Source organism: Meriones unguiculatus, chromosome 11 (assembly GCF_030254825.1).
Source record: "Meriones unguiculatus strain TT.TT164.6M chromosome 11, Bangor_MerUng_6.1, whole genome shotgun sequence".
NCBI classification, from domain to species: domain Eukaryota; kingdom Metazoa; phylum Chordata; class Mammalia; order Rodentia; family Muridae; genus Meriones; species Meriones unguiculatus.
Window position 1 is genome coordinate 92,695,512 of NC_083359.1, and position 15,482 is coordinate 92,710,993.

The following is a 15,482-nucleotide window of genomic DNA, read 5'->3' on the forward strand; positions in this document are numbered from 1 at the left end:
GATCTCAGAATCCTGGCTCTTGAGAGCCCAGGAGAGTGACAGACGTGCCAGGCAGAGCTTACAACTGTGGCTGCAAAGGCCACTCAGGAGTGATGGGCAGGCCTGCTCAGGACATGATCTGGCCTTGGCACTGCAGGGTTCTGGGGAGATGTAAATGTCTGAACAGACATTGGAGCACTAGACTTTTTCCATCATGAATTGAACCTTTGTAGGGAAACAGGACTCCATGCTGACCCTGACTGCTTCAGCTCCTCCTTACCATGCAGCCACCATCCCCCTCTGGTGGCCCTTTCTGGCTCCATTTCCACCTTTACTGTCTTCAGCTCCTACACCACCCACTACTCTAGGCCTCTTCTCTCTAATGCTTTGCTCTCTACTTTTTACTCAATCCCCTTCCTTCCAGGCTCCCTGTGTGCAGGCATGGATTTGACACGCCTCAGCTACCCATATCAAATGACCCTGAGTTGGGGCGTCTGTATTTTTAACCCACCAGACACTCAAAGCTCCCCACTGCTGAAACTTGAGGAGCTGGTCCCTCCTCCTCCCCCTCCCCACCTCACTCACATACCTCCCCGCCCCTCTTCCATCTTCCAGGGTCTGTTTCAGCCCTGTCAGCAGCCCAGGTGGACCCCACACTGATATAGCTCTGTCCCCAGGAGACCTTGCATTGGAAGAGTGAAGGAGTGGAAGGAAACCTCTGAGAAAGGGACCTGATTCAGAGAGGGGCTGGCTACATCTTCAATGGGAGGGTTCTTTTGTTTTTGTTTTGCTTTATTTTCTGTCAGCCTGCAATAGAGCTCATCCTTGGGATCCACAGTCCTCTGCCTTTGTCCTGTTTTGTCTGTCTTGTTTGTAGCTGTGTTACCACTGTAAGACTAGTTTGAAACATGGTTAGGGGGCACAAGTTTCGGAATGAGCCCCTAGTTTCTCCTCCTGTGAAACAGAATGCAGTGGTGGGAACACAGTGCTGAGGACGGATGGTGGCTGCGGTCCTTGTCACGAGGCCAGAAAGTGTGCAGTGCAGAATGTGTAGCATCTTGGTAACAGCCACTGATTTTCTCCCAGTTTTCCTCAGCATTCCTCTGTATCATTTTGGGCAGATAGCTCTGAGAGGTACCTGAGGATGAACCTCATGAGATCAATAGGGCAAAGCAGAGAGGTTCACTGAGCAGAAACCAGTTTGTGATGGGGCAAGACAAGGGAGGAAGAACCTAGAGAAGAGGGTGGGTAGGGTTGAGGCTCCTTGTACTTTTTTTTACTAAGACCAGATCAAAAAAAAAGAGCTTGGCCCAGGGCTCAGGATGCTGAGGCAGTAGGCAAGTTCAGTGATACAGCACTTGCCTAGCATGCACATAGCCTGTTTCAACACTATAGCAGAGAGAAAAGACTATAGGGTGGGGATCGTGAAGAGATTTCCTGATGACAGGGTTGAAGGGCAGGAACCACCCAGTTTGCCCCGGAAGAGGGACCCACGCCCCCACTCCATGTGACCACTCCCAAGTCATTGACCCTACGTTATTGGGTCTCTTTTAGAACATCAGTTCTGTGGCCTGTAGTCTGGTCTGAGGAAACCCAAGTCAGGGTCCAGATTATTTGGTCCCACAAGCCCCACAAGTGTGGGTACAGATACGAGTGCTGTGGTACCTCTACAAGACGTAGCTCAGCTGGTCTTCCTGTGTCCCTCTTTTACCATCTGGGTTGAGCTAGACTTGAGAGCAGTCCCTTGTCACTAGCGCTGACAGGACATCAGAGATTGATCTTAAAATGGGAAATACCCTGCAGGGGTAAGTAGGTTCGGTCTTCTGTTTTTAAGGGCAGAGTTCATAGTGTAGCCCTGTCTGGCTTAGAACTCAACACGCAGACAAGTTGACCTCAGATTCACAGCGATCTACCTGCCCCTGCCTTCCAAATGCTAGTATTAAGGGTATGTGCCATCACAACCAGCCCCAGATGCTTGACTCTAGTACCTTCTCGGCCTCTTCTTAGCTCCCTGGAGGTCTCCCTTGCCTAGTTTCAATGTAGGTGCAGGAAGGGAGCTTTACAGCATTCTGCCCTGCCCCCTGCCCCCCCCCCCGAAAAAATCAGACTTCTACACACCGAGTAATGTGAGGGCTGTTCCAAGTGTTTACTCTCTAGGTTGGCTGCTGGATGTAACAAGACTGTGTAACTAGTCACTGGGCTCCAGGCAGGCCAGGCTGGGCTTTCTCTCAGCCCACCCCCATCTCCTACCAGATGCTCTTGCTCCAGCCCCGGGAATGCAAGTTCATCTCTCTCATCCAGAGTAAATTCAACCCAGTGTCTCTGCCCCCTGCTTAATCTCAGATGTCGCATCACACTCAGTCCTGGCTTTCGTGACACCAATGTCACCTGAAGCTCTTTCTCTGATGCGTTTAGTAGTATGTTTCCTTCTCCAGCCATCCTGTGGAGAAGAGACAAAGCGAACTAAGGGAAGGTCTCAGCAGGGACACGCAGGGGAGCTTGGCAGACAGGAAGAAAAGAAGCAAGGGGATAGCCTGCTGTGTGGAACAGGGCCCCGACCATCATCGGGAAGAAAAGTGAAGTCAGGAGTAGAGGGCTGGGAGCAGGAGCAAAGGACGGACAGTGAGATGGAGAAAGCCAGTGGGTCCAGAGGAAACAGATGGGTTGGGAAAACTCATTAGGGGGTTGGTGACCACTTAAGAGCAAGGTCCAGGGTAGCCTTACCACCAGGCCGTCTACGGATGATGAGTTTTCTAAGCTCGTCGTAGATGAAGATGAGAACACTGTAGGGGACGGCACACAGCCACCAGTTTATCCTGTAGAGAGTGAGAGGCCGTCAGTGTGGCTGAAGACACAGTGGCCAGAGAAGGGCAAGCAGCAATGGTGTATGGGAACTAGAGAGACTGAGCTGGGTGCTCAAGAAGAGGATATAGTTGATTTTGAGATATAGCTGATCAATTGAGATATGGTTCATTTTCCCTTTGAGGAGGTCAGAGCCTGAGTGCTAAGGGATTAGGGGTAGAGAGAAAGGACACAGCACAGAAATCAGAAATGTCAATGGCAATATGATAAATGTCACGGCCAGAGTTAATGCAGCATTTCTAGATATTGCCAACTAACTTTCATGAGCTGCTGAGAGAGTCACCCCTTTCCCATGCTGTTTTTCTGCATACTCTCAAGCTCTCCAACTAGGGAAGGCAATGTATGCACTTAGGCGTGTTTACACGTACCACCATCTTGCAAAATAGACCCCTTTTCCACTTTGGGCTTCTTCCCTCATTAGGGAATGGGAAGATGGACTCAAAGAGTCTTATACCCTTGAGTGGCCCAGAGAACGGCACAGAAGTCAATAGCCCTGCTCAGTAGTTCAATAGGAATATAAGGCCATTGCTGGGAGATGGGTGGAGATACCGGCTCAGTGGAAACAGTGCTTGCTGCACAAGCTTGGTGAGCTGGGTGGCTGTAATCCCCCAAAGGGACATGGGAGGCAGAGGCAGGGCCGTCTCCAGAGTCAGCTAGCCTAGTACATGCAGCAGTGAACGATAAGAGAGACTTTCATCTCAAACAAGGTGGAAGGCGAAGGCTAGCACCAGAAGCTGTCCCCCGACCTCATGAGTGCTGTGGTAGCATACACCTGGACTTGTACACACCTGGACTTGTGTACAAACACACAGCATAGGCATACACAGACATGTACACCCAGAGAAAAAAATGAAAAAAATCATGCAAACCATGTGCAAAATTGAAAGTTTTCCAATGCCCACATTATGATAAATGAACCGCAAGAAGTACATTTTAATACTCTTATTTAACTCAATATATACAAAATACCATTTTAACGTGTGCAGTCATTATGAACATTATTTTGTTCTGTTCTGTTTTAAGACATAGGATGTATCTGTATGATCCAAGCTGACTTCAAACTTGGGATCCTCCTGCCTCAGCCTTTTGAGTGCTGAGATACAGGCATTTACCTCCGTGCCAATCAATATAAACATTGCCACACTAAGATAGTGTCCATTCTTCCTCTAATACTAAATCTTGGAAATCTTGGTGTGTATCCTGTACTCCTCACCTAACTCGGCTGCTAAGTTTTCTCTCCCACCCCTTTCTGCAGGATCTCTTCCCCCAGCCTGGCCTGGAGCTTGCTGTGTAGTCAGTCACGACCATGAGGTCCTGATCCTCTGGCTCTATCTTTCATGTGCAGGCATGTCCCACGCCTAGCTTTAGGATATAAAATTTTCAATGGCTAAAAGGAAATACAATCCAAAGAAATAAAATTATCTTATCCTTCCTTTTCCTTTCCATTTTTATTTGTTTGTTTGTTTGTTTTGAAATGGAGTCTTATGTTGCCAGGTTGGCCCCAAATTCATGATTCTTCAGTCTTAATCTCCTACTCTTATATCACTGGGATTGTACATTATAGTGCCACTCTATGTAGTCCAAGTTGTTTATAGACATATTTAATTAATGTTGGGGTTTTGTTTTGTTTTGGTTTTTTTGGTTTTTCAAGACAGGGCTTCTCTGGGTAGGCCTGGCTGTCCTGGAACTCACTCTGTCGACCAGCCTGGGCCTGAAGGACCTGCCTCTGCCTCTGCCTCCTAAGTGTTAGGATTAAAGGTGTGCAAAACCACTCACCAGTTGTTTTAACTTTTAACTTTGAGTTAAAATTAAAATCACAAATACACATTTTCATGCTCATTAGTCATAACATTCAAGAGCTCGGCAGCACGTATGGACAGTGGCTATCATATTGGGCGGTACAGATACAGTCCAGGATGCATTTCCTGCACACACACCACACACATAAGCAGTATTACGCAAGACCTTTCCATCTGTTGAACAACAATTATGTGTATACCCTGAATCCCTTGAAAAGGATCTGGGAAGTAAAAGTGGTTATGTGATGGTCTTTTATCTTGAGGAGTTCAGAGAGATCACAGAAAAAAAAAAAAAAAAAAAAAGAGATGAATGGGAACACAATATAATAGTCGGTGCTAAGTGCTGTGGCCAGGGTGCCTACAGAGTACCGTAGGTCCACTTCCATTTGTTATTGACATCTACACAACAAAAGCAAAGCTACTATTAATAAAACACCCTCCGGGAGTCAAATATGCTCAGTGCCTCAAACCAAGTTCCACATGTAATTCTCAAACACTCTCTCTGCCAGATCCGCCTTTTCTTTCCAGCGCTGGAGCACAAGCCCAGGGCCTCATCTATGTTATGGCTGTGCTCTGCCCTTACACTGCATCCCCAGCCTTGCCCAAGGGGTACTGACGGCCAAGTCTCAGAGTAGGTACATGTTTCCTTAAGTCACATAAGGTAAAGAGTTGCGATTCGAACTTAGAACTGTCTACATTCCCCTATCAAGGTTCCCCTATCAAATATTAACTGAGCACCTATATTGTATGAAGCGGTATTTCTAACACTGCAAGGGGTGGGTAGATGAGCAAAGCATGTGAAAACATAGGAAATGAATGGGAAGAACACACACTAAATATATATTTTTTTAGACATTAGACAATGTTTCTCTGTAGTCTGGGCTGTCCTAGAAACTCAGTAGGCCAAGCTGACCTCGAACTTACAGAGATCCACTTGCCTCTGCCTCCCAAGTGCTGGGACTAAAGGCGTGTGCCACCATTGCCCAGCTTACTAAATCATTCTTAAAGGCTGCCTGTGCAGGTGACATAGTGGCAACGGGGCAAGCAGTTCTGCTTTTTTCTTAGTAAAATTTAGATTTTTATTTTCAATGCAGGGATAGAACCTGGGGCCTTGTCCACGCTTGGCAGGCACCGCATCATTGAGCTACACAGCCCTGTTTCTCTTTAAAACTTAAGATTATAAACTAAAGCGGAGCATGGTGGCACACATTTATAATTCCAAAACTTGGGAGAGTTCAAGGTCATTCTCTGCTACAAAGCAAGTACAAAGCTAGCCTGGGTACATGAGCATGACAGCCTGGCTCGAAAGGGTTCATAAGCACATATTAATGTTAAAGCAAAACATAATAAAAAGCTGAGAATTGAACAAGACAAGGAACCAGACAGTAAACAATTTCAGCGTGTTCATTCTCATGTATTAAAACAGATTAATATATTAAGTCTCATAGAGTAAAACATTCTCAAGTTAAAACAGATTTGTATAAAAAAACAAAAGAATTAGTTAAGCTAACCATAAATTTGGCTCTTTGTTTTGAGACAAGGATTCTATCTCCGGTTGGCCGCAAACATGCAATGTCATCAAGAATGTCCTTGAATTCTTCATGGGCCTGTTTCTATCTCTTAGGGTTATAGGTATATGCCACTCTACCTGGTAAGCTAGACCACTGCCATGATTATATTTGGACCTAGAAACATGTATGATTGCCTGGCTCCCTCAGATGCCGGTCATACAATTCCACTCAATGAAACAGTGCTACGCCTGCTGAACTTGCCGAGTCCAGTGGCTTGTGATCTCTAGACGTGGTATCTAATAGCACCCTAAATAAAGTGTATTGGAGTGGGAAAGAATCTCTCAAGTCACTGAGTGTGGCTCCATGATTTGGGCAGTTGCTACCTGGCGATCGCCCTTTTCAAACACTCTTCTCCTCCCACGTGTTCTCCCTGTGTTGGAATCCCTTCCCTTACTCACTTGAGTGGGTACATTCGCAGGGACACATCCATGCCCGGCACGTAGGACAGGAAAGCTGCCAGAAGCGTCTCCTCACAGATTCCAAATAATAGGATTTTATTTCTGGGAAGAAAGATCCATGAGTGTAAGAGACATAGGAGGAAAAGGCGAGGAAATGGCGTGTTTGAGTTGGGCACTCACTTCATGCCCTGCTTGAAGAGTGAATTCCGACGTGTCTTGCAGATGATGAGGTCGGCCCACTGCACAATCACGATGCTGATGAAGAAGGCCGTTTGGCATGTGAACTCCACCACTTTGCGCTGCTCATAGGTCTGGGGGTAGGATGAGCAAAAAAGCGACATCTGTGTCAGAAAGGAGTTTAGGTGCACCCAAAAGTTTCTCTCGTCTTTCTTGCTTTTCAGGATCCAGAGTCTGAGCTTTAACTTTCTCTGGTTTCCTCTAGCACTGCACCTGTAGCTGTCTTTCTTATAGCACTTTTCACACTGCATTATAGTGTTTGTGTCTTTTCCCAACATGACTGAAAGCTCTTTGGGTCCCTTCACCATGCTTTGCCTATTAAATGTTATGTGGCGTGCCTCATTAGGTAATTGTCTTAGTTAGGGTTTCTATTTCTGTGATGAAATACCATGACCAGAAAGCAAGTTAGGGAGGAAGGGGGTTATTTGGCTTACTTCCAGATCATAGTCCATCACTAGGGGAAGGCAGGACAAGAGCTCAAGCAGGCCTGGAGTCTGGAGGCTGGAGCTGATGCAGAGACCATGGAGGGGTGCTGCTTGACTGGCTTGCTTCCCAGGGCTTACTCAGCCTGCTTTCTCACAGAGTCCAGGACCACCAGCCCAGGGATGACACCACCCACCACAGGCTGGGCTCTCCCTGATTGATCACTAATTGAGAAAATGCCTTAGAGCTGGATCTCATGCAGGCATTTCCTCCGCTGAGGCTCCTTCCTCTCTGATGGTGCTAGCTTGTTTTAAGCACAACTAAGCACATTTAAAAAAACAACTAAGCACATTTTAAAAAAATTAGGAATATGATTAAAAGAAGGTGAACTTAGACCAGCAGAGTCCAGAGGTCATAGATCAGGAAGGATGGGATAAGCAGAGAGCAGAAAGGAATGTCCCAAGAGTGGTAGCCAGAAGGCTGGGGCTGTAGTTCAATTGTAGAATGCTTGCCTAGCGTGCTCAAGGCCCTGTGGAATGGTAGATAGGAGGTACTCCCTTATTCATCCCATGGTTCTTTCATTTATATTTTGTATGTAAGGAACTTAGAATCTAGTAGGAGGCATAAAAATGTTCACAATGTCAATGCAATAGGTGACTTATTACAACAGAGAAGCCGAGAGTGCTGTGGGAACACAGAAGAGGTGCACCTAAGTTAGACTGGGGGAAAAACTGGACAACAGAGCCTACGTCTAAAAACAAAATGTTTCTTAATATAGATAAGTTAATACATAGGTTTACACAATATTAAGATACTAACTGTAGGGGCTGGAGAGATGGCTCAGTGGTTAAAAGCACTGACTGCTCTTCCAAAGGTCCCTGGTTCAATTTCCAGCACCCACACAGTTATCTATAACTCCAAGATTTGACATCCTCACACAGACATACAGGCAAAAACACCAATGCACATAAAATAAAAATAATTTAAAAAAATATAAAGGAAGCTTAAAAAAAAGATACTAACTATATATAAAACCACTTGGATTATACCTAAAGTTGTATTTAGATAGAAATGAAAAGCCTTAAGTGACTAGAACACAAGGGTTTAAAATTGTCTGGGGGTAGTGCTGTACACCCTAAATCTCATTATTTGGGAGGCAGAGGCAGGCAGACTATATTCAAAGCTGGCCTGGTCTATATAGTGAAACAATTGTCAAACAAACAAACAAACAAACAAACAAACACTGTGGAGCCAAACGTGGAAGGAACAGAGAAGTAAGCCCAGCCAGCTTCCCTGAGTGCCAGCAGCTCTTGCACCACCGTCGGTGCCAATCCCTGCCATTGCTTGCGGAGTCTAGCATCTGACTCACTGTTACTCTACTTCTGTTCTTGTCCTCATTTTTTTTTAGATTTAAATTTCATATTTATGAATAATCTTCCATTATTTATGAACACTCTTCCCAGCTTTTATCCCCTCTAATTCTGATGTTCTCCACACTCTTATAGTTAAGCTGTGGACATTATCCTATATCCTTTCCAATACCTACAGTTTTTCTGCAGCTTAAATTTTAAGCATATTTATCTTCCATGTTTATCCTTCTACCTCACTCTAGTGCCTTGATTTTAATATTATTTTCTGGTCTCTCTTAGATTTACTTAAAATCTGTAAACTTGATATGTTTTATACACACCTCCACACACACCCCTCCACACCCCTCTTCTCCTCCCTCCTGTCCTACTCCTCCCTCTCCTCCATGATTCTTAGAAGCTTCATAAGACTCATGGCTTAGGGGCTCACAGAGACTGAACCACCAACCAAAGAGCATGCATGGGCTGCACCTAGGACCCCTACACATATGAAGTGCAGCTTGTTCTTCATGTGTATCTCCTAACAACAAGCTCAGGGTGGGACGGGGAGCTGTCTCTATGTTGTCTGCCTTCAGCTAGGCTGTCTTGTCTGGCCTCAGTGGGAAAGGAAGCGCTTAGTCCAACTGCAATTTTCTAAATTCCTCTAAGAAAACCACATGGTCAGGTCTGCTTTTTTATTTTACAGGGGTTTACAAATTAGATGGCTTGAATCTCAGAAGACACTTAGAACATTAAAACAATGTTGAGACCATAAAAGGCCATTGGGAACTTTAGAAGGTGGACTAAATGCATTTTGCTTTATTATATGGCCAGGAACCTTTGGGGGCGAGGAAGCAGAGTGTGGTGGTTTCAATGATAATGGCCCTCAGAGGCTCATATGTTAGACTACATGGTCTTCAGTTGATGGAACTCTTTGGGAAGGATTAGATCATCTTGTCTACTACTGGGTAGGGGTGGGCTTTGAAGTTTTAGAAGCCTCCTGCCATCCCCCTGTGCACTCGCTGCCTTCTGCTTATGGTTCAAGATGTGAGCTCTCAGCTGCTGTTTCAGCTGCCCACAACTTGGTACCTTTGATCTACCAGCATGGAATCTAGCTCTCTAGAACCATAAGCCCAGAATAAACTTTCTTCTAAAAGTAACTTTGTTTGTGGTATTTTATCACAGCAAGAGAAAAGTAACTAATGTGAAAGGCAAGGAGATATTCCTACTTTAACTGTGAATAGCACCCTTCCGGGGCATCTCTGTAATAGATACGAAAGCATGACAACTGTTTTAACCCATAATACTTTATAAGGTCTTCAGTGTGTAAGAGAAATTCTTGTTATGTAAAATTATTTTTAATTAGATTTAATCTATTATAAATAACATCATGTCACATCTTGGCTGTAGGGAAGACGTGTAGGATGTAAAACTAACAAGAGCTTGAGTTGAGGGCTGGGGAGATGTTGATATGATGAACAGTGAGAACACTGGGCATCGTGTGGCTACTGGAGCATGGGAACATGGACTTCTGATGGTCTCATGGGGTTCAGCTGGCAGAAGCCACAAGTGTATAAAAGCTATCTTTTCTTTCTTAAAAAAATTATATATATATATATATATATATATGGTGTTTGGAATACATATATATGTTTGTGAGGAGGTCAGATCCATTAAAATTTGAGTTACAGACCAGACAGTTGTCAGCTGACCTGTGGGTGCTAGGAATTGAACCAGGGTCTTCTGGAAGAGCAGCCAGTGCTCTTAACCACTGAGCCAACTCTCCAGCCCCAAAAGCAATCTTTTCAACAACTAAGATTTGAACACACATTTTTCTGAGACAAGGTCTCCTAGCATATAACCTGGGCTAACCATGAACTTACTATGTTGAGGAGGCTGGCTTTCAATTTGCATTACTCCTACCTCAGCTTCCCAAGTCTAATTAGTTCCAATTCAGATCCTACACCTTCTGCTTACCCACTCCTGTCCATAGCTATCTTCTAGGTCATTTAGGCTTCCATCTTCCCAGAACAGACGAATACCCAGCAGATCCAAAGGCTTAAAACCGTTCTCCGCCAGGATCACAAAATAGGTGAAAAACCCAGCCACAGCCTGGATCATCCCTGTGTGTGACAGTCATAGGGGAGGAGAGTCAGTTCAAAGAAAGGCCTCAAAAAGCAGATCATAGCAGTGTTGGGGCTGGTCCTTGCTTCTAGCAGGGTTGGTGTGTATCTACATAATGATGAGGAGTCTTGTCATCAGTGATCCGATCCTGCCATCTCTGAGAGATTTGGCTCCAAAACCCTGACATTTGATTCTAAACCCTAAGCCTGCAGAGCAGAGCTGTTTAAGCTCTCTGACACCCAACATAGAGCTATAGCATTTGGAGTTTGCCCTGCTGGATTTTGGTCTTGCTTTGGTCTAACTAAGGTTATTTCTGAATCACATAATCTTTTGAAAGATGTGTTTTTAGTTTTGATCATGTGTGTGTTGGGCAGGTATGTACATAAACAATGCCTACAGAGGTCAAAAGGGAGCTTCAGCTCCCCTGGAATTGGAGTTATACATAGTAGGAACTGGGAATTGAATTTGGGTCTTCTGCAAGACAGGCTGTGCTCCTGACCACTGAGCCACCTCTCCAGCCCTTGAATCAATTTTAAAATTAAAAAGGACTTTGGGAGCCGTTCATTCTTTCTCCCTACTGAGTGGGAGCTGAAGAACAGCAACGGTTATAATTTGTTACAGAGCTTTGCACGTTCTTGTGGGCATAACTCCTTCTCATTTTGAACTATTATCCTAAGTGGGGAAAATCTGAACACATGACTCGGTTATCCTCTGGGCCATAGAGGCAGGAAGTGATGAATTAGGTTTCACACAGGTCTGCCACTACTTTTTGGACACATTTTTCTCCTAGGTGATTTCTTCAGTCTCTTCCCTGTCCATCCTTACCTGAAACAATGTATTATACCGAGCTGGTTAATGACAGAAACCTTATATGGTTCTCACATGGCTGTCAAAGTTTATCCCAATGTTAATATTTCTTATGTCTGCAGCCTCGTTATGGTTCTGTCTACTTCATTATCAAGACCAAACACCACCAGAACAACTTACTCTTCACTGACCATGATTTGTGGCTTTGTGAATTTCCTTTCTCTGCTGGCCCAGCATACCTGCTTACCTACTTACCAGTCAAAGCCTTATCCTCAAGTGCGAGTTGTTTCCTCCCTAAAAGCTCTATCTCCTCCAAACTGGTGAGCTAGCATGCTGTGTGCTCCAGAAGCATGTTATCCCTTTCCTCTTTGCTTCACGTGTGGAAAGGTGAATACATAAAGTGTCATATTATGTGGCTATTTTCCTTTCCTATTGATCCTTGAGGACAGGTCAGAGATCAACAGTTCTTTGTGGTCCCAGGACCAAACACAGTTTGTTGTTGAGAAACTGTCTCCCTGAGTTCTAAATAGCTGTGTCTAAATGGCCAACCAGAGGCAGCCCTCACCCCCCCTTCACCCCTCAGTTCTCTAGGCTCACCGATCTGCCCATAGGCCATGCCAATCAGACGGTGGTTCACAAGATTGTCGGTTTTTGGGTTCCGTGGAAGCCTCCTCATGATGTCACTTTCAGGTGTCTCATAAGCCAAGGAGATAGCAGGGATCTGGTGGGAACGACAGGTACACAGCGTTCAGAAGAAACTCTAATTCTGTCCCCTCATGTGACAGATTTTCCCCTATACTTGATCGATCTTAGCATTCCCAGAGTGAGACCCGGTGCTCACCATGTCAGTGCCCAGGTCAATGCAGAGAATGGTTATGGTACCCAGGGGTAAGGGTATGCTTAAGACGATGAAGAGCAGGAACGGGGTGATCTCAGGAATGTTGCTGGTCAAGGTATACGCTATGGACTTCTTCAGGTTGTCAAAGATGAGGCGACCTGGGGAGGATGAGTAAACGTCTGTGAGAAACCACCAGATGATACAACTCCTGGGCAAAGGAATTACTAGGAAAGAGAGGCCCATGAAAATGCTGGGGAGTCTTAGACCTTGGAGAAGGTGGGGAGGGATCCATGTTTTGTCCAAAAATTGTATTGACTCTCAAGTAAAGCCATGGTTCATTAGCCATGGCCACATTTTGTACTCTTTGTTCTTGGATTCAACATGGCTAGTGTTATCTGATCTCTGGAAATTAGGCAGAGTTAATCCTGGAGGTGTCTGAAAATACCAGTATTAAAGTCTTCGAAAGATTAAGACTGAGTGGAAAGAACCCAAGCTTGGGTTTGAATCTGATTTTTCTGCCTTACCTAACTTGTGACCTTTCTTCTGCCCTTTGAGTACACTTCTCCTGCCTTGCAATATGACTGAGTCTGCATGGCTACCCTTTTAGAGGCTGTCACAGTCTTTCCTTAACTCCATGCTTTATTTTTTTCCTATTACTTTGCCATACTATGAAATTTGCCTTGTTCATTGTCTGTCTCTCCCCACTACAAAGTTAAGTTGTTTGTGGGCAGGAATTCATGTCTTTCATCTCCTGCATCTGGGATAGTTAGTTTGCAAATAGTGCTCCAAAAAATTACTGAATTAAATTTAAATATACTGAGCAAACTCTCAGATCATACCAGATTTCAATAAAATGGATTAGTTTAGTGAGATAGTTCAAACAGAAATGAGGGAGCCAGGCATATAGCCTTATGGGGTTTCCTGTTCCAATCGGCATTCTCTTTAGGATTCTCTGGAAAGAGGGTAATTGAGTTCATGCAATTAATTTGCACACAATTTTCAGTTGGTCTTAACATGTCTCTATTGTTCAGACAACAAGTTTCTATGGGTCCCTGCGGAAGACTGAAGCATTAATTTTCCGGGCCTATGGCTACCCCTAAAAACTTGAAGTAAATACACTTGAATCCCTGTGAGACCATAAGGAAGGTATGATGTGATGCCAGTGTCTTGGTCTTCCTGGAAAATCTGGACAACCCTTGAACTTTATCTTTGAAAAGAGCACCCTCAAATATTAGCTGAGTTTTAAAAAATATAAGGTCTTTTATGGCATACAGGCAAGCCTCGATGACCTTCAACTCATGGTCTTCCTGCCTCTGTCTTTGGAGTGCTGGGATAACAGATATTCTGTGTGGTGCTGGGCCTTAAGCCCAGGGCTTTATGCCTCCTAGATCAGTAGCCATGTTCCCCAAGGCCAAGCTGAACAGAATCTTCAAGATTTTGTCTTGTGACTTCTTGAAGTCCTTACAGCTTTAGGAGGTTAGATGGTGATCAGAGGCAATGAAGGTAATGTACACTAAGCTCCACTTCAAGGATCAAGTCCCACCGCGAGGTACCCTGCCTCCTCACCCTCTTCCACGCCTGTCACAATGGAGGCAAAGTTGTCATCCAGAAGGATCATGTCAGCTGCCTGCTTAGAGACATCAGAGCCAGTGATACCCATGGCAATGCCGATGTCAGCTTTCTTCAGTGCCGGGGAGTCATTCACCCCATCACCAGTAACTGCCACAATGGCTCCCTTGTGAAATCCAGACAAGAGTGAAAAAAAAAAAAGTATCTGTTAGATTCAGGATCAGTCCCAAAGGTCACTTTGATTCCAGCATCTCACTTCTAAATGCTGTCATGTTTGACTTATCTATGCTCGGCCATGTCTTCTGTTCCCCTGAGCCATTTACGCTCTCAGAGAACTTCCAAACTGAAGGCTATCAATGAGGTTTAGGATAGGATTCCCTCCAGTACTCTTCTACCCATCCCACATATTCCCCTGCTGGTTTTGTGGCTGGCCTCTGCCAGGCTCCTCAGGACCTGGGAACCCTTACCAGTCTCTGACACCCCTCCACAATGATGAGCTTTTGCTGAGGAGAGGTCCGAGCAAATACTATCTCCTTGTAGGTTTTGAGGATATAGTCCAGCTCTTCTGAGTCCATGTTCTTTAGTTCTGAGCCATGCACTACAATGGATTTCACAGACCTAGGGGAAGGAGTTCCCAAAGGCTAGATCAAAGTGCTGAGGACTCACCTCAGGTTCCAGGATTCCCTACTAAACCCCTAAGTTCTGGTTTCCTTCCCACCCAGGCTCCTTCTCCACGTGTGCTGACCTCATATTGACTCATCCTATCCTTGTCCCTCTTTGTCAACCACGCCTCCCTTTGGCTCTATTTCTTTTCCTGTTTCCTCTGAAAACTCAGTGACCTAATCACTTTGTTACTTCTTTTATATTTCGTTTGCAGGAGTGTAAATCCCACAATCCTACTTGCTGCAGGAGACTCCAGGAACCCTAGGGAGTAGTTTTTGGTGGGGCAGTCTAAGGATGGAGGGAGAGATGTCAGATCTGAGTTCTTTAAGGGTCTCACTTGCTATTGACTTGGTCGATAGGCATATGATGAGAAGTGACGCCCTCTACTATATCGCTGCCTTCTGAAATGATGCCCACACTTTGTGCAATCGCTCTGGCCGTGATGGGGTGATCCCCTGTAACCATGATTACCTGGATTAGGAAGGGGAAGGAAAAGGAGAATGCTTTAGCCCAACTCTGGATTCCTACCCCCCTGCCCCCACCTAATAGCAGCTCAATTCCAAGGACAACTCATACAAGTCAAGAGCTGTGCTTCTGTGGGGGTCAGTCCTCGGAGGGAGGTGGGGATAAGCAGCCCATGTGACACAGACGCATCAGGTTCTACGCTGCCCAGGGAGAAGTCAGTCATTGGGAAACATTGCAAAATTTACAATTTCATCCAACTTGTTCCAGAAGATGTTTGCAACTTTAAGCAATAACACAGAAGTATGTACCACATATTATGAAGGGATGCTTGGAATGATATGTCACTTAGCAAGACTTCCTCAAGCCCCAGGGAATACAGAGCTTTGCTCTGCCCCTTGCCT

General features: G+C 45.1%; 1 protein-coding gene across 1 annotated transcript in view; it reads right to left on the bottom strand.

Moving 5' to 3' along the window:
* Positions 1-2,611: 2,611 nt before the first annotated feature.
* The window catches only part of LOC110556693 (sodium/potassium-transporting ATPase subunit alpha-4), a 31,334-nt gene continuing 18,463 nt past the window's right edge, over positions 2,612-15,482 (bottom strand). The window contains exons 11-20 of the mRNA XM_060364696.1: positions 14,954-15,087; positions 14,421-14,571; positions 13,951-14,119; positions 12,388-12,542; positions 12,144-12,267; positions 10,593-10,738; positions 6,790-6,920; positions 6,651-6,711; positions 5,726-5,750; positions 2,612-2,811 (exon numbers count right to left, since the gene is read on the bottom strand). Coding sequence (XP_060220679.1) covers positions 2,657-2,811; positions 5,726-5,750; positions 6,651-6,711; positions 6,790-6,920; positions 10,593-10,738; positions 12,144-12,267; positions 12,388-12,542; positions 13,951-14,119; positions 14,421-14,571; positions 14,954-15,087 — 1,251 coding nt within the window. The 3' untranslated portion in view covers positions 2,612-2,656. The remainder of the gene's footprint in view (positions 2,812-5,725; positions 5,751-6,650; positions 6,712-6,789; positions 6,921-10,592; positions 10,739-12,143; positions 12,268-12,387; positions 12,543-13,950; positions 14,120-14,420; positions 14,572-14,953; positions 15,088-15,482) is intronic.